This window comes from Prinia subflava, chromosome 12 (assembly GCF_021018805.1).
Source record: "Prinia subflava isolate CZ2003 ecotype Zambia chromosome 12, Cam_Psub_1.2, whole genome shotgun sequence".
Taxonomy (NCBI): Eukaryota; Metazoa; Chordata; class Aves; order Passeriformes; family Cisticolidae; genus Prinia; species Prinia subflava.
The window spans coordinates 11,407,214-11,428,103 of record NC_086258.1 but is presented as its reverse complement, the minus strand read 5'-3'; the positions used below and the strand labels follow the sequence as shown (position 1 = coordinate 11,428,103).

General features: G+C 41.1%; 1 protein-coding gene across 1 annotated transcript in view; it reads right to left on the bottom strand.

The window, feature by feature from the left end:
* Nucleotides 1–1,370: 1,370 nt before the first annotated feature.
* Nucleotides 1,371–20,890, bottom strand: part of FASN (fatty acid synthase) — a 41,691-nt gene continuing 22,171 nt past the window's right edge. The window contains exons 21-43 of the mRNA XM_063409121.1: nt 20,512–20,715; nt 18,955–19,265; nt 18,421–18,810; nt 16,485–16,649; nt 16,167–16,285; nt 15,908–16,062; nt 15,366–15,569; nt 14,165–14,315; nt 13,501–13,679; nt 12,834–12,953; nt 12,576–12,698; nt 11,560–11,783; nt 11,037–11,238; nt 9,832–9,983; nt 9,241–9,332; nt 8,944–9,095; nt 8,396–8,638; nt 6,698–6,886; nt 5,949–6,176; nt 5,319–5,539; nt 4,681–4,779; nt 4,303–4,554; nt 1,371–3,244 (exon numbers count right to left, since the gene is read on the bottom strand). Of these exons, the coding sequence (XP_063265191.1) occupies nt 3,107–3,244; nt 4,303–4,554; nt 4,681–4,779; nt 5,319–5,539; nt 5,949–6,176; nt 6,698–6,886; nt 8,396–8,638; nt 8,944–9,095; nt 9,241–9,332; nt 9,832–9,983; nt 11,037–11,238; nt 11,560–11,783; nt 12,576–12,698; nt 12,834–12,953; nt 13,501–13,679; nt 14,165–14,315; nt 15,366–15,569; nt 15,908–16,062; nt 16,167–16,285; nt 16,485–16,649; nt 18,421–18,810; nt 18,955–19,265; nt 20,512–20,715 (4,313 nt within the window). The 3' untranslated portion in view covers nt 1,371–3,106. The remainder of the gene's footprint in view (nt 3,245–4,302; nt 4,555–4,680; nt 4,780–5,318; nt 5,540–5,948; nt 6,177–6,697; nt 6,887–8,395; nt 8,639–8,943; nt 9,096–9,240; nt 9,333–9,831; nt 9,984–11,036; nt 11,239–11,559; nt 11,784–12,575; nt 12,699–12,833; nt 12,954–13,500; nt 13,680–14,164; nt 14,316–15,365; nt 15,570–15,907; nt 16,063–16,166; nt 16,286–16,484; nt 16,650–18,420; nt 18,811–18,954; nt 19,266–20,511; nt 20,716–20,890) is intronic.

Sequence of the window (20,890 nt, the reverse complement as noted above, 5' to 3'; positions counted from 1 at the left end):
AAGAGAGAGGCCTGTCCTGTCCTTGGTGTTGGATGGTCGGGGCAGAGCCTTAATGTGAGCCTAAACAGTTCCCCGGTCAGAGAACTGTTCTTTAGTTTGGAGATTAAGATCAGCATGGTTTTAGCCTATGAGAAGTTATCTGAAAAGGATGGAACGCATCAGATGACAAGAATCCCCACTTCAGTTTCACAGAGAAGGGTAGGTAGGTGCAAGGGACTTCACTTCTGTCATCTTCTCAAAACAGAAACTGCAATACTGGATTTTGCCTTCTGATACTATTCTACATCTGTCTAATCTGATGGGCTACTGAGAAACAACAAGCAATACCAGCACTAACAAGCTTTTTATTTTTGGCACACTGTGTTTAGCAGCCAGTTATATAATGGGTTACATGGCAGCAGCTCATAATCAGATGCTTTACAGGGTAAAAAAGCCCTAAACAAAACAACCTTCTGCTTTTCAAACAACTACCACAGACCATTAACAGTATATAAGCTGTAAGTAATTCTTCAGTAACTTCTATGACTAAAACAGTATCTTCAAGCTCTGCTTACATGAAACCATGCATATTTGTTTATACAGGGAACTCATCAAACTCCTGTTTCAACAGATGGGACAGCATTAGTCTTTGCTCCTTCACACAGCCCATTCAGATATTACACACTTTAGCACAGCACTATTGCACCTGTTTGCTTTATGTTTAATCCTTTCTTCTTCCTTCCAGTTTTAAATATAACCAACACAAGTAGCATTCTTTCACCTTTTTTTCAGGCTCACTACAACTGCCAGTAGTTAAACCAAACCAGCTAGTCCCCATTCATTTTGTTTTATGCCAATGCCAGTAGGTGCAGGTTCGGTGTGCACTAATGAAGTCCCATGGTGTATGCACACAGCTCATACAGCCACTCCACTATCAGTATCCCTCACACATCACATACTTTCCTCCTTCTGTTACTGTCTAACACTTAGATATCATACCTAAAACTTCACAGCATTTATACCCATTGCCTATCTAACCCTCAGAGAGACTCTGAGGTAGATGCTATTGTCTCATTTTACAGATGGGAAAACTGAGGCAGGAGTATTAATGGCTTGTCCAATACTGCAAATAAAAGCCCTTCTAAAAGTTTCCATTTTAATATTATGGTTGTAACTTGGTTGTATCTAAGGTACCAAAATCATGGCATCAAGAAGCCATGCTTCAAAATACTAAGTCTTCATTTTTATTTTCATTACTATTATTCTTATTATGTCTACAGACCACAAATCAGGTATGTCAGCAGCAGTTTGTGCTTTATACCAAGAAGTGAGAGATTCCAGGTGAAACATGGGATTAAGAAATGATGCTAGAAATTAATTCAAAAGCCAACCAGTGATGAATTCTCTTTAATACTAGAAAAGCAAAAGACACTCTTCAGGCCAAAAAGTATTAAAACAAACAAACAAACAAAAAACCCAAGACATTTCAAAATGGTTTAAGCTGACATTATGTGTTTTATTTCAGATTTCACAAAAAAAATACTTTATAAAACTAAAATCAGTTAACCCAGCCACTATCAACAGAGGGTGGTACAAGCCAAAGACACTAGGTCAGAACTTGCAGTGAAGAGCATCTGTTCCTGGAATGCTCCTGTACTACCAGAATACTTTGCTGGGGGATGAATATGGACAGAACCAAGGTTTTACAGCAGTTCTGAGAAGCACAATAACTCCTCCTAGATGGTGCTTTGTTGCTACCCAGGTCTCCTCTGTATCATAAGTGTAACAAGGATTTACTGATTTCAGAAAGGACAGATACAGCATAGCAAAGCCAAGAAATTTTTCAATTGAATTTTATGCAAATTTCCTTTAAAAAGGTACTACTGTATTTTAAAATCAGACCATCAAACTGATTACTTAGCTAACTTATGTGGGATTTCCAGTCTCATTACTGAAAGGAAAATGAATACACAAGGCTTAAGCAAGCCCTGTACTAAATAAAATATATAGCGGCTTTGGGTAGGTACTTGTATGTTTGCCTGAGATTTGATTATTGGAGACCAGATGTGGGAGGATTTGTTCAGTTATTGTTAAGAAATTCTATTCCCCGCCCTCCTCATTCCAAATTTTTCATTAGGTGGCAAGACTGGAGGTGAGAGGGAATAAGGTAAAGCAATAATCTTAATGCTTTACTAAGGTTCTGATAGAGCAGGCCACAGAACCTTGCACAAATATAAACAAAGTACCTGCCTAGGGACAGGTTTGCCTGTGTTATGGCTGCTCAATACAGCAGCATCTGTCAAACCATCCACCTTATCCCCCCAGGTCCCTCTCTCCTCTGAAGAGTACATGATGACAAGAATCCTTCCTTCTACCTATTCCTTTCTGAAAAGGGCAGGGCAGTGGGAGAAAGGAAAAAAAACCCTAAACAAACAAGAAACCAATTTATTTCAAAGATGGGGAACTTTCCCTTGCAGAATAAACCTTCCCCTCCAAAAAGGGATGTTTCTTTGTTTCTATAACCCACGATAAATTAAAACCAAGTAAGAAGTCCTGGTTTGACACAATAAATACTTAGAATATAGCAAATTAAAAAATATAGTTACAAAACCCTCAATGGAACTCTCTTTCTGACCTATACTGCAGATAGATTCTTCACAGATAAGATGTATCTCCAAAATCAGCTGCAGCTCCTCTCCTCTCCCTGTTCACTAGGCTTGGTCAACAAGTGCTATCACATACCCTTTGGAATACTGTTAAGACAAAAACAATATAAAGCACAAGAAATCTACTCCTAAATTTGTTTTTTATACTGCCAAGGGTGTAGGAAGCAACCATCTGTGGGGAACCCTCACTGCAGTGCACAGTGACAGAGTCACAGCACTACAGTTAACATGGACGGGGAGATTAGGGGGAAAAACAGCCATAGGAAAAGGAGACAGAACCCATGAAAGTTGGAAAAGGATAAGCAAGAAAGAGACAGAAAAACACCAATTGCATCCAGTTGGACTTCCCAGTTCTGGCAGCAGTGCAGATGAGATGTTGAACAGGAAGAGTTCCTTGGGGCCTGTCACAACTAGGAATGTTGTTGGCATTTTCTTCGTCATTGACAGTGAGGAAGTAGGTGTTAACCCTCTCTGACACTGACACGTGGCTCTGCCAGTGAGCTGTGGATGATCCCAATAATTGATTCAACGCCATCTCCCTCCAGCAAGGTGCGGTGATCCCCTTCAATAATGTGGACAGATACTTTCCCATCGCATACCTGCATAAGGACGAAAAAGAAAAACTTTCCATTCACCATTTACAACCAGCTGGTAATCTAGCCACTTTGGGTTTGTTAGTCTAAGCTACTCATAATTTAGACCACTGTCAAACTCAGTTAAAAACAGCCCCAGTTTTACTCTGGCACATTTTCACAGATAGCTGTGGGGCACTGTTTGGAACCAGTGTTTTAAAGCACAATAGTTTGACAGCTTGACAGATTGACTCAAATACAAGCTGGGCAGGAAGTTAACCAACCTAGTACCAAAATAATAATTTACCTACAATATCAAAGAATGAATGATAAAGTAGCTACTTCCAAGCCCTTATGTAAAACAAATAAACACCCCCTCTCCTCACCATCTTTCTCCTACCACCAGAAATCTTCCTTTAAGATCATTATGTAACTTTAATAACATAGAAGTTAGCCTGGAATCAATGACTAAATTAAGATGTCTGAAAGGATAGGAAATGCCAGAAGCAGGAAGGGAATTCTCAAATTCCCCAGTATTTGCATCAATTCAAGCTTTGTATGTCAGCAGGGGATAAAGAACAGTGACCTTATCTGATTACAGCCCAAACCCTAACCTTTTCTAGCCCACAAGAAACCTACTTCTAACTACTAGCTTCTAAGTGAAAAAAAGGTAACCGAGAAAAAGCCGCCTTTATTGTCAGAAGGCTGACACTTGCTCTTCAGAAGGCTGCTCTCATTCAGTGAACTAACTTTAGGGTGAAAAGAGACTGGAAGTTGCTCTCTTTTAACATTGTTATTATCCAAAGTCATTCTAGAGAGCAGCAAGAAGCAGCTATAGAAAACACATCCTATATACAAGGCAAGACTTTCTGGCCTTCACTACCCATGGAAAATGCCTGGAACCAATCAACTCATTTGCTTTTGGAGACTTCTAATTCTTGTTAGAGCACAACAGCTGCACAACAATAATTTCTTTAAGGTTGGTTTTGTCCTTTTCTCCCAGTAAGGATGATTTCCCATGCTTTCATTTGGCTTCCCCAAATACCAGAAGAAACTCAACAGTTACCAGTGGGCCTCTCACTGACCTCTGAGAGTTTATAGTCTCTACCCAGACCTTCCTCATATTCATTGTGAGACTTTGCCCGCATCAGTGTCACATTCCCATGATACTTGGAGTCTGGTATATACTTGTCAGCAGCCTTCAGCTTATGGTAAAACGAAGTAGCAGCAAAGCTGAGTGCTTCACGATTGATGTTTGTATGAATCTCAGTTATTAGGTCTACAGCAGCATTTGCACGAGCCTCCAGGTCTTTCAGGGGCAGAAGAACCTCCAGCAGCTGGAAATATTAACATTTTTTTCACATTAGTCTCAACAGCTGAGAATCCATCCCCATTAAACAAAAAGACATACACCCTGTTGTGCAATATCAAGACATATAGATCTTGAAAATAAGAAACAGTACCTTATTGTATTCAGTGCCTGTAAATTGCTGAACAAAGACACACAATGCTTCAGTCTCTAGTGCAGCCTCATTTCCTTGGGTCAGTTTGGCTCTGTAGCTCTGGAAGAGAGAAGAATACAATGTGAACGTGAGAGGGATGTGTCTGATGTTAAAAGCCAGACAAAAACAATTATAGAACCAAAGGTGTGAACTGGGAAAAAAAGGAAGGGGGAAAATCCCTTCAGGACAGATTAGAAAGCAAATCTACAGGTGGCAGTTGCCAAGAACCTAGTATTCTTCTAAGTACAATGAAAATGAAAGGGAAGCCTGAAGCAAGGTTTCCTCACATTACTGCAAGAGGATCTTGACTTGCAGGCACCACGATCTTCCAGAAGACATACTAATATTTTATGATTTATCATAGCAAGAGCAACATTTGTGCCTGAACTCTTGCCATTTAAAGAAGACCACCTCTCATGTGCTTCTACCCTTCAGCCATCTCTAAGCATCTACTGTCTACAGCTGTATTCCAAAATCCCTCTGAATAGAAGTCTGTCAGCTTTTCAGATTGCTCATATCTAGAATAGTAACCTTTGAGAAAAATGAGCCCTGATGAGATAGGATGGTTCCCAGAAAGAAGATTCTCTTTTGCCCCTTACCTGGGTATATGCTGCCACAAAGGAATGAGACCCATCAAAAAGGAATAAATTGTTGAGTGCATGGGAAGCATTTTGTTGTGCTTGCAGCTGGGAACACATTTCAAAGGCTACACAGGCACCAAAAGAGTATCCAGCAATGCGGTAAGGTCCTTCGGGCTGTATCTGCTTCATGCAATCAATGTAATAGGCTGCCAGGCTTTGGATGCTGTCCAAAGGAGCGGCTAGAACACGGAAGTGAGTTAGAAAGACTAGTGAAAAGACACTGGCAGGGACAAATACGTTTTCATGCACTCAGAAACAATCCTGTTGGAAACAGTCAGGTTACTTTGCTTCATTAAAGTAAATTACTAAATTATTGTTAACAACTTGCATTTAGGACAAGTAATAGTAATATTCCTGCTTTCCAAGGACAGGCTGAACAGGATGCTTTGACTTTTGCATACATACACTCTTCAATTTAATCTATTATTCCTCTTGATACTGGGGATGTTTGACATGACTCTCTGCAGACTAATAGGCCTGATACTTGTTCCTCCAAGTTTAATAGTTTAGAAACAAAGCCCTCTCTAAAAGCAACCACAGTTCTGAGTGTTAGGTTTGCAAATTCAGAATGCTGAAGAACTGCGATACCTTTTGTGCACTGGAGCCCATAGCAGGGCATGTGAAGTCTGGAGGCCAGAGTGTAGAAAACTGCAATGGAACCTTCAATGGGGTGAACAAGGAAAAGAGGGCGCTCCATGCTCTGAACATCATTGAGACGAGTGATTGTTGGCCCTTCTGGGTTCACCAGTAAGTTGTTCAAATCTAGTTTTGGAGGTTCGCCTGGGCCTGTCTTCATCAGTGGGGATGACTTCAGATCTTTGAAGGAAAGCACACCAAAAAAACCCAATTAGCTTCAGAGTCAGTCTTGGTTATGTAGCCATAGTCCTAAACGACAACCTCAGGGCTGTCCTAGATTAGTCTCACTGCCATTATTCAAGTCATAGACACAGGGATCTTTCTACTGTCAGTTGTTCTGCAGCAACTGCATATGCTTTTACCTTCCTGTAAAAGTGACATTATATTGTTTATTCCCCAGACAAGTAAAAGGTCTCAAATTGCATCCATGCACAGCTGCATAAGAGTACTCATGCATGCAGCTGCTAGCCAAGCAAGAAAGCAGCTTTCACATTTGCTTTACACCCTGCCCCCAGAAATGATGGGTCTGTCCTAGTGGTCAATACACTTCTGTGACATGTCTGCCATTTAAAAGCTATTCAATTATAACTTTATTTCATGATCTGATAGAGGTTTATGTCACTAGAGATGAAAGCAATTGATTGGGAGCTTAATTATTTGGACTCAGGTGACTGGTAGCAACCCTAATCCAGACACTCTACCCTCTGCTGTCCTGGACTTGGAAGAAAGTTCACGCAGTTTGTTGATCGTAAGGAGTCGAATTTCTCTCATGGTCATAACGATGTCATAGTCTCTCTCCAGCGTCTGGCGCACCTCCACACCCATCAAGGAATCCAAGCCCAAGTCAGCCAAGGAACTCTCAGCATTCAGACTACTTGCATCACGGACCCCTGAGAACAAAAGAGCATACTAGCAAAAGGCCAATTTCTTTTCAGCTCTAAGCCTTTCTAGCAGCCTTCTCCACTTTCCTCTTTTTCCTAAAATCTCAATAAACTGCCACTGCAGAGCTGCAGTTCACCTTCCAGGAACATCTTACACTTTCATAAGTCACCTCTTCTACAGCCCCCCACCTTGTTACACCGGATCTTGTATTTAGAGAACATATTAAATATGCACAGATTTATGACAGGGGATACATCAGTCCCAACTAAATAGCTGTGAATATTTTCACATCAGCTCTAGACCAAATACAGAACAGTCAGTCAGCTAGACAAATTCTACACACTGGAGGGTCTAATTGAAACTGCAGTCCTAGACCTAATGGAATTAGTCCTCAGCTACAAAGACATTAAAGTCATCAGTGTCAGTGCTGACTGACTGCAACACTTGATGTCTATGACACTGGAGGAGAAGGTAATATGTTTGGGATTCATTTGCCTTTTCCCCTTCAATTTTCCACACTGTTCAATCCCTCACCCTTTCCTTACCCACAACAGGCCTCATAACACCTGCATCTACAGCTCTTTGTCCCCTCGTCCACCTTGTGCTGCCCCATGTTGCCACCCTTCCCACTATTTGTCTTCATTACTAGCTCTTCCCTTTGTTGCTTTCATACTCCTCTTCCAAACTAACCCTATAGCTGGTGCAGTTTCCCAGACTCTTTTCTATTGCTTCTAAAAGCCGCATCTGCTCTGAGAGATCAGATTTGCTGTCAGTGAGTTGCACATAACTCCTTAAGTAACACTCAGGAGACTGTCTTTCATTTATCAGTAACCTTTCTGGCAAAAAAAATAGGATCAATAGACAGTTCTGTTTGCAAAAGAGACAACTGAAGTGGACAGTAGTAGATAGAATTGACAGGGATTATTCACTACCAACACAGAAATAAGACACAATGGTAAAAGAAAGCAGATTCAAGACAGACAGAAGGACATGGCACTGGTAATGCATAGTTAAGCTATGGTTATTAGATGTTCACATGGGATGACAGGCAGAGCTGGTTAGTGAATACACTACCAGTTAAGCAATAAGTAGAGAAAAGCTACTTTTTGTGGCATGGGGACATACCAAGGTGGATGTTTGAAAGCTGAAATAGTACTCAGAAAGTTAGTTATGTATGTGCTGTCCCAGAATTTTGCTCTTGGGGGCTGCTCCTGTTGATTCTCCATTGGAGAAAGGTACCAGTTCACTCTAAATAAAACCCAAGACACTGGAGTATACATGCGTATCTATGTAAACACAGTAACAGAAAAACCCATACAAGAAACGGTGATTATATGAGAGAGGGAACAGTGTAAAGGGAAAAAAAAAAGCAGCATACAGTCTCACAACAGCAACATTGCCACACCACAGGAGATCAGGAAGAGATGCTGAACAGAGCACCTACAGCAACACCACTGCTTTCCAAAATTAATGAGAGAGTAAGCACCATCCAGTAGTGCTTGAGTGACAGCACTTACCCAGAATGTGAGCAACAGCTTCTACAAGATCCCGCTGACTACCTCCTTCAGCTTTCGCTGAGACCTTCTCTGCTAGGACAAAACTGGACATGACAGGATGAGGTTGATTCAGGAAGATATCGAGCACTTCCAGGCATGAGCTCATTTGTTGGGGAATCGTTCCCCCCACCACAATATCTTTGTTTCCCATTGTCTTCATCAAGATACCCACATCACCAATGGCTCCCCACTGGATTGCCAGGCCTGGAGAAGAAATTTGAAGAACACACTAAGCAGCTAACTAAAGCACAAGGCAGCAACAGGAGCGAGTTAATAATAGAGACTTAGCAACAAGCTATGCTAAGGCCTACATTTCCTTTGTACTGTTAAATGGTATTCATCAGGATTCATTCACGCATTAATGACCCAGGGTAACATCTAGGAGCGGAAAACAGCCTTCAACATACTTTATCACTCCAGATAAGTGCACAGGTTTCTGGTGAGCTGGTCCTCATCTGGCTGTTTGGCAAGATAGTTGATATTGTGCAATGAGTAAAGAGTCATCTTACCTGGGAGTCCATCATGACGTCGCTGCTCACAGATACGCTCCATGGTAGAATTGGCAAAGCCGTAATTACTTTGCCCAGCATTTCCTCTTCCACAGCTTACAGAGGAGAACACAACAAAATAGTCCAGGTCTGGACACTTCTTACGAGTCACCCTTGGAGCAGAGCAGGAGAGAGAAACCCCATCAGAAAAACCTGCTAACTGTATTACTGTCCAAGGCTAGTGCAAGACTAAAACAACCAAGTTTGATCAGTTCGTGACTTTAAAAGCAATTCTTATTCCCTTCTACAGACACTTACCAATCCAAATGAAGGGTGCCTGAATACTTCGGCTTGTTGACCTCCCAGAATAATTCTGGGGTCTGATTTTCAATCATGCCATCTCTAAGGACCTATGGGGGGTGGGGAGAGGGATTAAAAAAGAAAGTGTAGTTTCAGTATCTCCAGTTTCTCTGTTTAAATATGCCACTTGGCTTGAGATATGAGAGGATATCGCTACACAATGTATTTTTTTAAGTTCACAGTGCAGACATATCCTGAATATCTCAAAATATGACAAAATGGCTTTTGCCAAGTCTGCTCTTTTCAGTATTTTTTCAGTATTTCTAACTGCAGAAATTCTGGCAAGTCCTACATGGGATTTTTCTTGTCCACAGGAGTCTAGGGCAACATTTGTCTTACCACAGATCTGAACTCACTGTCCAAATACTGTTGCTTCGCAGTTTAAGGGAACAGACCCACAAGCTTTTAGTCACCAGGCAAGACCAAATCATAGTGTCCTTTGAAATACAGAGAACTTAACTAAAATTATATGAAACCTGACTGCCTTTAGTAAAAAAGTCACAAGAATGGATGTTGCCTCTTACAAGTCCTGAGTATTTTTTCACTTACCACGGCCAAATTAAAGATGCCTCCAACTGGTCCAAGCTGCAAAGCTTCTTCTATCAATAGCTGTGTCCCTTCTAGTGTTCCAATATCCCTGGTAGATACCAACACTTTGATTCCCAGCGCCTTCCACTCTTCCACACGTTTAGCCTGGTAGCCTAGAAAAAATAAAGATGCACAGGTCCTGAGATGAAGCATCCCAACCATAAGGCTTTGGTTTAAGCTGCTCTTTTATGCTTGTCTGACAAGATAGGGACTGAATAGCTAAATAATTCCTGATTGAACTACAACATAAAAACTGGAAAAAACTTGAACAGCAGCTAGAAATCATCTGAATTTCAGAGATTCTAAATAGATGAAATGGAGAACAGCATTGGGAGAACCTAAAGGTTAGAGTGGTGGTGGGGGAAGGAAGGAAAACTACAACTGTGAAGAGAAATAAACAAAAATTTGGGTACTGAGATTGGGAAAATGGGCTAGATTAGAGCAAAGCAACAGATCATAGTTGCACAGCCAAACTTGAGCAGTAGTATTTGATCTATGTGTTTGTACATACAAGTGGTGTGATTGTGAACTTGCCAAAAGAAAGAAGAAACCTGTAGAGACAGAGAGAAGTTGTGTTATGACTGAATTTGTATGAGGAAATACTGAAGACTGTCACTGATAAATCTCAATGCTGTCATTGTAATCAAAATAATGCCTTAAACCTGAGTAAAAATGTTTATGGATGCTACCAGACAGTAAGGTTCATATTTACAGACGAGCTATGTAAGGAGCAAGAGTGAGCATCCACATATGTAACATGAGGGACAAAATATCTTTAACAAGGAGTTTTTAGGCCCTTCCTTGTGGCATGTGATCCAACATGCTACAGCCAGTGGACAAATCAGTGAGGTAGCCAGACTTTGCAGAGGGCATAAAGGTAAAAGAAAGGCCACAGAAAAAACCCTGTATAAGAGAGAAAATGGGTTGATATAATGAGGAAGCATAAAAGGGGGAAGTAGTAGTTGAAAAAAGGGTCAAGCTGAAAGATAGTTCCTCCTTTACACTAAAGGAGACAACAGCTTCATGTGACATAATACAGGAAAGGAAAGAAAAGAGATCAAGATATTATTAGTCATCCATAGGACACTTAAAAATGGAAAGCAACTACAAACTGAGGTCTGTTGAAAGGCAGTCATATTCCGTGTTCCCTTACAATTTTTGCTTACCAGTTCGAATGCCCGAACGAGACGTCAGTATAATTTTCTGTGCTCCTCTCTCAACTAGCCACTGTGCCAACTCCAGCCCAAATCCTCCTAGGCCCCCTGTGATGATGTAAGACTTGGTAGATGGACAGGAGGTTCGAGAGATTGCAGAGATTTTAACTGGTTCAGACTTTCTGCAAGGATGCTCCTTTTCCTCCTCTTGGACCTTGCCCACAAAAAAACCAACCAACCAACCAGAAACAACACACACACACACACACACACACAGAGAAAAGGCAGTTACAATGAGGTAATCAGATACATAATGCATCTCTTATCTTTCCATGCTATGCTCCTCCAGTTAATGGGAATGAACCTTGTAGAATCAGTGCCAGACTTGACAGTTATAACTGTGACACTGTCAGCAGTAAAAACTGACCCTTTGCTGCCCTAATCATAGAACTTCAACTCAAAATGGATCAAAATATCCAACAGTCACCAGAGGACAGCCAGATGCATCAGAGAATTAAAATCGTTATCTCATTACCTTGATCATAACTTTGCCGATATGTTTTCCTTGTGCCATGAATCTGAAGGCAGCTTCTACCTCTTCTTTGTTGAAGACTGTACTCCTCAGGGGCTTTACTACACCATCTCTTATGCCTTTCTTCAACAGCTCTGATACTACTTCCCACTCTTGGTTTCCTTCATCAAATATTGAATCTAGTAGGATCCCATGAAATGCCACATTCTTGAGGAAGAGAGACATTCCTAGAAAAAGCAACTTGGTTATGACCTGATGCTGCTGACATTTCAAAATGGAGCCTATCCTCTGCTTCAGAAACATTTCTGGGCAGGTCACAGGAGTAAAGCAGGCAGATGCTTGAATTCTACATTTTCCAAACTCATTCTTGCATATAGTCTCCAACACATTACGTTGTTCTCTTACGAGCAGACCAGTTTCACAGAATCTCCACTCCAAAAAATTGTGTGTTGAGAGGACAAGCTATATCATGGTCAGACTGATATTTAAAAGGACATTTTTTTTTGTCCAATGACAGCTGAGTTGAAGTTACAGGGGACCTAGAATCCTACATACATCATGTCTATCTCCACAGGAGACTCTTCCTCATAGCAAGGTTTCCCAACATGATAGGATCTTTTGAAATTTAACTAGAATAAGGAAGCAGGCTGTCGACACTATATGCAATCATTCTACAAAAGAACATTGCCATAATTTTTCACTAACACATCACCTTAAAACTTTCAAAGATTTTTTCCCACCCAAGAGAAATCAGGGTTATTTTGCCCTGTGTCTTCAAAACTGGTAGATGCTGTTAACTGCCTTGAGGGACAAGAGGCCCTGCAGAGGTGTCCAGACAGACCAAACACTGGGCAATCACCAGTGATATAAAATTTAGCAAATGCCAATTGTGCACCTGAGACCAAGTAAACCAGACACAAGCATAAATTTTGGGGAGGCTGGGGAGCTGTCCTGCAGAAAAGGACCTGGGGGTGCTGGGCAGCAGTTAAAACCTAATGAGAGGTGTTTTCCCATCTTACCAAGATGACTGTTGTTAGATAGATCAAATTTGCCTATTTCCAAGAAGCGTCCATGTCGAGCAAGACAACGCAAACTGGCTTGGAGCTTCTCCTCTGCCAAGGAATTTAACACGAGGTTGACACCTGCAATGACAGGAGAAGCACCTACTTAACTCTGCTGAGAGCCTAACCCAGCGATTCATGTTACTGTCTTTAGAATGCAAAACTGCATAATGTGGCTTAGCTGACAAAAAAGGAAAAATGTTTCTGGAACTTCACCTTTTCCATTGGTAACTCGAAGTATATGTTGCTCAAAGGTAGTATCTCTGGAGCTGGAAAAGCTATTAGCATCTAGCTGTGGGAATCTTGCTTGGAGATACTTACGTTTCTCTGTGGAACCTGGAAGTAGAATACAGGTTGAAAGATGTCATTAATTTCATTTTTATGAAAAAACTGCCCATTTTCTGCTGCACAACTTTCCCCCAAGGACTGTAAGTCTGAGAAGCCCTCTCCAAGCTTTCAGTCTCTCAAGATGTCAGACTTTAAGACAAAGGCTGTCTGGTTGCTACCATTCATTTATGAAATAGAAGAAGGACCAGAAGCTGATTAGAGCCTTTCAATGGACAGGCATTGGATTCATATTACTAAATTTAAAACGAGGAAACCATGATCTTCTTCCATACTTTTGATTATGTAGTGTAGAGACAGATACGTTTGAGTGTGCTGTGGAATTTTCAAGCACACAGTCGGTAATTGTATTTACCATGTAACCTGTTCTCAGCCTGGAAACTAGATCAAAGCTAGAGCAGATCATATAGGGGGCAGGAAATAAGTATATACCTAAATATGTACATATGCTTATATATATGTACACATGCTTCCTCTATTTATTATCTGTAAGTTTATTATCTATTTCTCTCCATGACTTTGGGCCCTCAGTACTCACCTACAGTAGCAAAGACACGGCAGCCCATGCTCAGGGCAATGGCAATGGCTGCTTGGCCCACACCTCCTGAGCCAGAGTGAATAAGGACACTCTCACCCTTCTTCATACCACCTCGAACCACCAAAGCATAATAAGCAGTGGCATAAACCACAGGCACTGAAGCTGCTTCTTCTAGAGTCCTAAGGAGCAAAGTGGAAGACGTATCTTTAGCCTTGGAAAAGACTATTAGATTCTCCTGACGAAATGTGCATTTCTGCAATGGAAAGGTTCCGTTGCTGAGACAGATAATAAAGTGTAAGTGGTTGTCATTCATACAGCAGACTACCACAGATGCCAAGCACAGCCAAGTTTCATCATTCTGCAAAAATATTTCAGTAACTAACCAGTAACATGACCAACACTGATATCCCAGTGTATACTGAAACATGTGAAGCTAAGAGCCCAAAAAAAGACGAGAAACTTGTGCAAGCCACTGTACGAAAACTACTGCTGAACCCCTGCAGTGAATCTAATCCAAAATCCTACAGCTGCTTGGGACACTAGAGCCCTATTAACATTTCCCAGAAGGGAATCTACGCATTGTACAGCACTCAGGTTTGATCAGGGCTGTCATCAGCCTCAGGCAGGAAGGCAAATCTTAACCAGAAAACAGAAGTTGACCTACCAGTTTTCAGGCACCTCCCATAGAAACTTCTTCTCACAGTCTACCACTGTGGCCAGTCCCTTTGCTGGCAACAATCCCATCACTCTTCTTCCGGACAGGTCCCGTCCTGAGAACTCCATGCCTAGCATGCATTGCTGCAAAGCCCAGTTACCTGAAAGAACATTAACACCTTTCACAAAAACGAAAGTCTCTTCTAAAATTCCTTTACTACAGCAGCAGTCCCTGAAAGTCTAAACCCCAGAGACAGGAGGAGTGCTGGGATTTGGCTATTCTGTACACAGTTCATAAGTTGCCATAGTTAATGTCTGACTCCAAGAGTAGTCAAAAAGGACTTGGTCTCATTAAATCTGAAGTATTTACCCTTGACAATACTGCCTTAGTTTCCAGTTTTCATCTGAGAAATTTCATGAAAACATCTTGTTTCAGAGGCAATTCTGTCCCTCAGAAAAAGAATAATACCTAAACTAGAAAGGATGATCACTGCAAAAATATACTGTGAAATATTCATTTTTGCTAAGTCACATTTTAGGCAGACACTTATGTCGTTATAGAATCATAGCACGGTTTGTGTTGGAAGGATCCTTAAAGATCATTTGCTTCCAATCCTCTGCCATGGGAGGGGCACCTTCCATTATGCAAGGTGGTTCAGTCATGAAGGGGAACCCAGACTTACTCAAACCATTACATTTTTACATGTTCCACCCCTTCTCTTTTAAATACATATTTTAAAACAATTTAATAGGCATTACATTAATTCTTGCTATGAAGCAAGATAATACCACCTATTTTGTAAACAGGCAATTACTTCATTGTGCATTTTTCTTCCCTGAAATCCAAGCATGTCCCAACAGCATGGCAGCATGAAACTTCAACACTCTCACCTTAGTATTTACCATGCCCATCTCTGGAACCTCCATCAACTTGTTTTACCTCACACTTGGTATCTATGCAATGCGGCAAGCAGCATTTTTGAGAGCGTGGTTTGTTAATTGTGCCATACAAAAAAAATGGAACTGTAACTGGAAGTAGAACTTGGGAATTTTTGGTGTACAGCCCTGCAGCAGGGCTGTACTTCCTTCCCAAAAGCATGCTTTCTGGCATACTGGCATGCAATCTAGCCATTGCTAAACTAGCAATCAAGAGATTAATTCTAGAACAACAATACATAAATACATTTCCTTCTAGTGTAACTTTAACTCACCAGGGATAGCATCTGGAGAAAGCTTCCCCGTAGCCAGCATAATGTCGCGGAAGTTGAGAGATGCATAATAGACTTTGCAGAGTAAAACATTGGGATCAGTTGTGTGGAAGTGTCGAAGTGGAGAGACAATCCAGCGAAGAGATGAGAGATCTCCACGAGTTAGCACATTTACATAGGCATACTCTGTCAGCTCCTGAGGTTGTGCTGCAGAAGAAGGAACAGTAAGAACTTATACACATTAACAAAGGTAAGTGATTTCCAAAATGAGTAAATTCCTTGTGCAATTTCTAACTCATCCTCCTTTTGCTATCCAGAGAGCCCTTTCTTGCTTTGCAATACTACCGATGCCCTAAATAGCCTATCCCTCCTCTTACCACCACAGTGTGGTACTGTTCACTTTGAGCTTGAGCAGAAGAATTCAAAATTGTTCATTAAAAATAATAATAAAAGCTAACTGTAGGAACAATAACTACTTATTTTCTATTCAGAGTTCATTCAGGTTCAAGGCTTTGCAAGTGATCCTCAGTTCTCAAAGGCTGTACCTTGCTGCAATGGGAGATGCCTGAAGGAGCCCCACTTGCCATCACGATACACATTCATCACCAAGTCCTTCTGAACAATCTTCTGCATTTCCAGGGAAGAAAGACTCGTGGGTGGGACAGCAGATGAAGGGTTCAAGTTGGAAATGAACACACACCTGAAGACAAGAGTTGTCATTTTGTTTGTTTTGCTATAGGCCTGAGAAGAAGCTAACACAAATATCTCATCGCCCAAATGTGACTCAAGGTCATGCTTATGTACCTGATTCGGTGGCCTTCTGCTTCAAGGCGAAGGCAGTTCACCATTCCCAAAATTCCTGAGTTCGCACAACTAGTGGCAGTCAACCACACAGGCTTTTCTGATGGATCAGCCAAGACCTCCTACAGGACAAATCCCAAACTGTTTTACTAGGAACCGCAAAGAAAATAGCCCTCATATCCCTGGCAGAGATTAATAACTTCTATTTTATTAAAAGTAATTGAACACACACACACATTCTTCTTTTAACACTCGTAAATATCTCATTTAGAAAGTATAATAATTTGGAAATTCAGATACCTAGGACACAGGAATTCTCACCTTTAAGGATTCAACCCACTTATAGTTAGTCTCATCTACTGGCACAAAAACGGGTGTTTTGACAGGAGCTTGCCGACGGCACAGGAAAATAGCTGAGCCAAAGAATGACTTCTTCATGGCAACAAGATTCAATGAAGCTTTGCTGAATAAGTCCTCCCACTGTGTCTGTCAAATCAGGCAAAAGAACAAATTAACAGCAAAGTCCAAAGTCAATTTTTCTTGCTTTTTCTTGAAAACCTGCTCTGTATTGTCTCAGTACAAATACATGTTTGATTAACATAACAGTGTTTTATCCACATCTAGACTACTTCTTCCTTAAAGGATCTTCCAAAAGTGGGAGTACAAGTATCTCTTAAGTCCTGGTAAGGAAACCACTCTTAGCACATTAGCAAGTGTGCTAAGGTGACCTGAGCAGTGACCATGCTGTCAGATTCCACAGGGTATTCAAATGTGTCTACCCTATGTAGACATAAGGCCTGTTTGCACAGACATGGGGAGAAGCAAGAGGAGAAGCACTCATATTTCTAAGCTACACTGAAATAGCATTTCAGAAAAATAAAAGAATGAAAACACACGTATGGCATATCCAGCAACACTTAAGGGATCTACCATCTGAATGAAATAAAGATGACTGCAGGCTCTCAGAAAAGCATCCATTTGCTTTTCATATACCAGGCACAGACCAGCAGAAGGTTTTTACAGTGTGATAGCTTGTATCAAGGGCCACGGACAGTATCTGTATCTAGAAAACTTTGAGAACTATTAAGTTCTGCACACTCTTGCCTGGCTTGTATAATTTCCTTCAGAGAAGGTGAATTCAACTGACATGCATCTTCTGCCAGGGATTTGCTAATACCAGGCCACTGTATATTACCAGGCTATTAGTATTAGGATACTAATGACAGATCTATGTTTTTTGTTATTGGTGCCAGTAGCATCTCAGTGTCTTCTCTTTTTTCCCCCTATTCACTGCGAAAGATGCAGAGCAAAGAACTTAATCTTTTGTCTCAAATCCCCCTGGAAAATGTCTGCAGGAAGTAAAGGGCTAGAAACCATGTAATTGCAAAATTCAAAATTCAACTACCCCAAACTAGAATTATAAACAGAACCCAAATTCTTAGAATTGCTACTCTCTTCTTATTCTAGAAGAAGAGAGCTGAGAGGCTGCATGCCCTCAAATCAGGAAAAATAGGTAAGTCCTGCAGAGGTGCATTTTTCCATTACTGCTTGGTCTAACAGCTGCCAAGAGAAGACGATGGCCCAGTTTCCACCCTTACCCTTGCCATTCACTCTTCTCCTCTTGTGCCGGCCTTGGCATTAGTTTATCTGCATGAAATACTGGTTTGAAGATATAATGCTGACACTCTTCTCTCCCTCTTGCAACTTCTCAGGGCTTATTTTAGTGTATCTCATCTTATGGGATCAGATAATGTAGAGAGGAGGAAAGGAAGAGAAGAAAAATAGAAGAGAAAAGCCTTCCTTCTGGGAGCACTTTAATGTTAGAAGAAATTAACTAATTTGTAAAATTGCACTTCAAGCAGTAGTAACAAAAGTAAGAGATATTCTAATACTGAAGCGTTTCAGGATCCTGCAGTGAGCTGTATCTCACCTAGCAACACAGCAAAATTGTGATTTTAACAATAAAGGAATTGTCCTGGCCAGTGTTTTCATACAGGTTAGACAGATATAAAAAAGACAATGAATAATTTTCAGTGCATTAAGAAAGGCTTTCCTGACTGAACCTACAATTTGCTCTCTCAACCTAATATGTAGTAATTTGCAAGCCCTCTCTTCTGAAGAGATGTTTATTACATATTTCTGCAGAAGGCCTCAACAGAAAGGCATGCAAGCTACTATACATTCACCATCAGGGGTTCTGTGAGCAGCAGACTCAGACTATCCATGGTGAAAGTATCTGTTCTTCCAGGAGACTTACCTCACTTAGGAAGCTGTGTTTCTGCTGCAGATCTGGGCTTGTAAGGAAACTGACAATTTCTCCAATAGTTTCTCCCTTAAGAAGAGTGTGTAGCAAAACAAACCCTCCTTCTTTCACAGCAGCTGCCAAATTATTGAGTATTTCAGAGGTATTCACTAAAACACTTGTTGAACAGTTGTATACCACCAGGTCAGCATCGGTCAGATTTCCAGAGGGAAGGCTAGATGGATCCCACTGCTTAGAGACAACACCAGCATCTTGCAGCTCTGTTTCAATAGCTGAAAGGTTTTCCAGGATGCAGTCAGTGGCAATGTAGTCCACCTGCAACAGGGGCTGAGCATTCAGAATACTTTTCACACGAGAGAACAGTTGTCCACTTCCTGCATTAACCTGTAGGAAAAGGAAGGGAAGGAGAAACCACATCAAAACATGAGTGATATCCAGAATTGTAACTGGAATAACAGCAGTACGTAATCAGGTTACCGGAAGGCCTAGAAACACTAGCTACAGTCCTATCCCAGGCTTCTGACTAACCTCTACTATCTTCATCCTATGACTGATCATGTTCTCCAATGCCACATCCAAGCAAGTCCTCAACTCTGCAGAATCCAGCAATCCACTGAGAAGAGGGTCATTTTGGAAGTGCATTTTCTCTCGAATCACAACTTGTTGCAGCTCAGAATGGAGGTTTCCATTCAGTTCCAGATGGCAGATCTCAGTGAGGATATGCTGAAGGCCTTTCTGTGTGGATGAGGACTCTGTAGCATCCACTGCAGTTTCTAGTCCAGGGATGACTAATTTGACCCCATGCACTGCCACCTTAGACTGTAAGTTCTGGATCAGACCTATGGAATAGAAGGGGAAATGAGAGGAAGAGCCAAGATTTTCCAAGAATTCTTTTCCTCTTTGTCTCCATTTGCTACACCAGCTAATCAGCATCGCATATTACAGCATCCTATACCATTAGCCCAGCCACAAAGATACAGTGCAACCTCTGTACATTCACATGATTATGTACTATGCAGTAGTTGCCCGAAACAAGTAGGCTTTGTAGTAAAACAAACTACACCCGCACAGTTACCTGTGGTAAGCCTGACTGAAAGAGGGCAACTAACAGAAAACTTGTGATTGATTTAGGGAGCTGTGGAGGAAAATTTTAAGTTTCTGCAGATACAAAAATACTAAAATGGCTTTTTGTTTATAAACTGATGGGAAATAGTTCATCCTGACTAAGAATCAGGAACTGGATTACAAAAAATAAAGTATTCCCACCACAGCCTAGGCAAAAAAACCCCTATGAGGGCAGTATTTGAATGCTCCAGGGGAAAATTAAGGGAAAAAAAATAAAGGAAAGGGAAACCTTTAAAATCTATTGCTAAATCTAAGGATGAAGACACTTTATCAACACAGAATGAAAATAAATTACTGTCTTAAGATGAAGCAAAATTCAGAATAATTTTTTTTAAAAAATAACTTTTTTCTCTTTGATGAAAAGGCACTTCAGGTTATTAGTTTAGTGGATGTCTCCCCATCCATAAAACACTGTTTTTAGCTACCAGTTTCACAACAGACTGAATTGCTCCTATTCTATTCTTGTAGCAAACAACTGTTTTGATGTGTGCCTCACGAAATCATTTTCCCTGTTTGGATAAGTGCCCACAATCAAATGGGAACAAGGATGTCACCTTGCCTATCTTGGCAGTTCACACGGAAAAACAAAACAAGGTTAAAAACTCACTTAAGTAAGCTCTCCTGTCAGTATGTAAAGCAACTAGGTTGGATTTCTCCTTAAAGACGATTTCTGCCTTTCTGCTTGCAGAAGGGGTTGTGCCACCTGACACTACATCCGACTGTTACAGAATGATAGATGTTCTCCTTCATGGCTTTTTACTCTCTCCCACATTCTAGAGATCTCAGGCAGAACGTGCTTTTAGCTTCTAGCAATCGTACAGAGAACCCCTGCTGAAGTCTTCTACAGAGACCAACACTTAATATCTTGGATGTTCTGAAGGAGTATGAACAGCTCCTCTCAGACACTTCTCTCAGGCTGGAAGATTCTCCTAGTATGGCAAGAAAGCAATACCACTTTACCTTTGCAGTGCTTCAGATAGGCATGCAGATGGGCACTGGAAGACAAACAGCTACTCTCAGTGTAGGGCACAAAGCAGAATTTTTCCAGGGTGGGAGGTATCTGTTCCTGTTGTCGTCGTGGTGCCACAGAAGCATGAAGACCATTGATCTGAACACCTCCTGCTTTAAGGCTATCAAGGCAGTGGTCCACAAGAACTTCAAAAGCTGAAAGTCAGGAAAGAAATGTACATTTGAAAACAAAAAATATTTTGTTCAAGGTGATCTGATGAACAGTGCTGTGTTCTTACACAGCTCTTACACAGAGAGGTTATGGAGTTGCAGAATAGCTTGGAGACTAAGAGGGCTCCCTCAAAGTCCATCCTACTACTTCAGAGTTCAC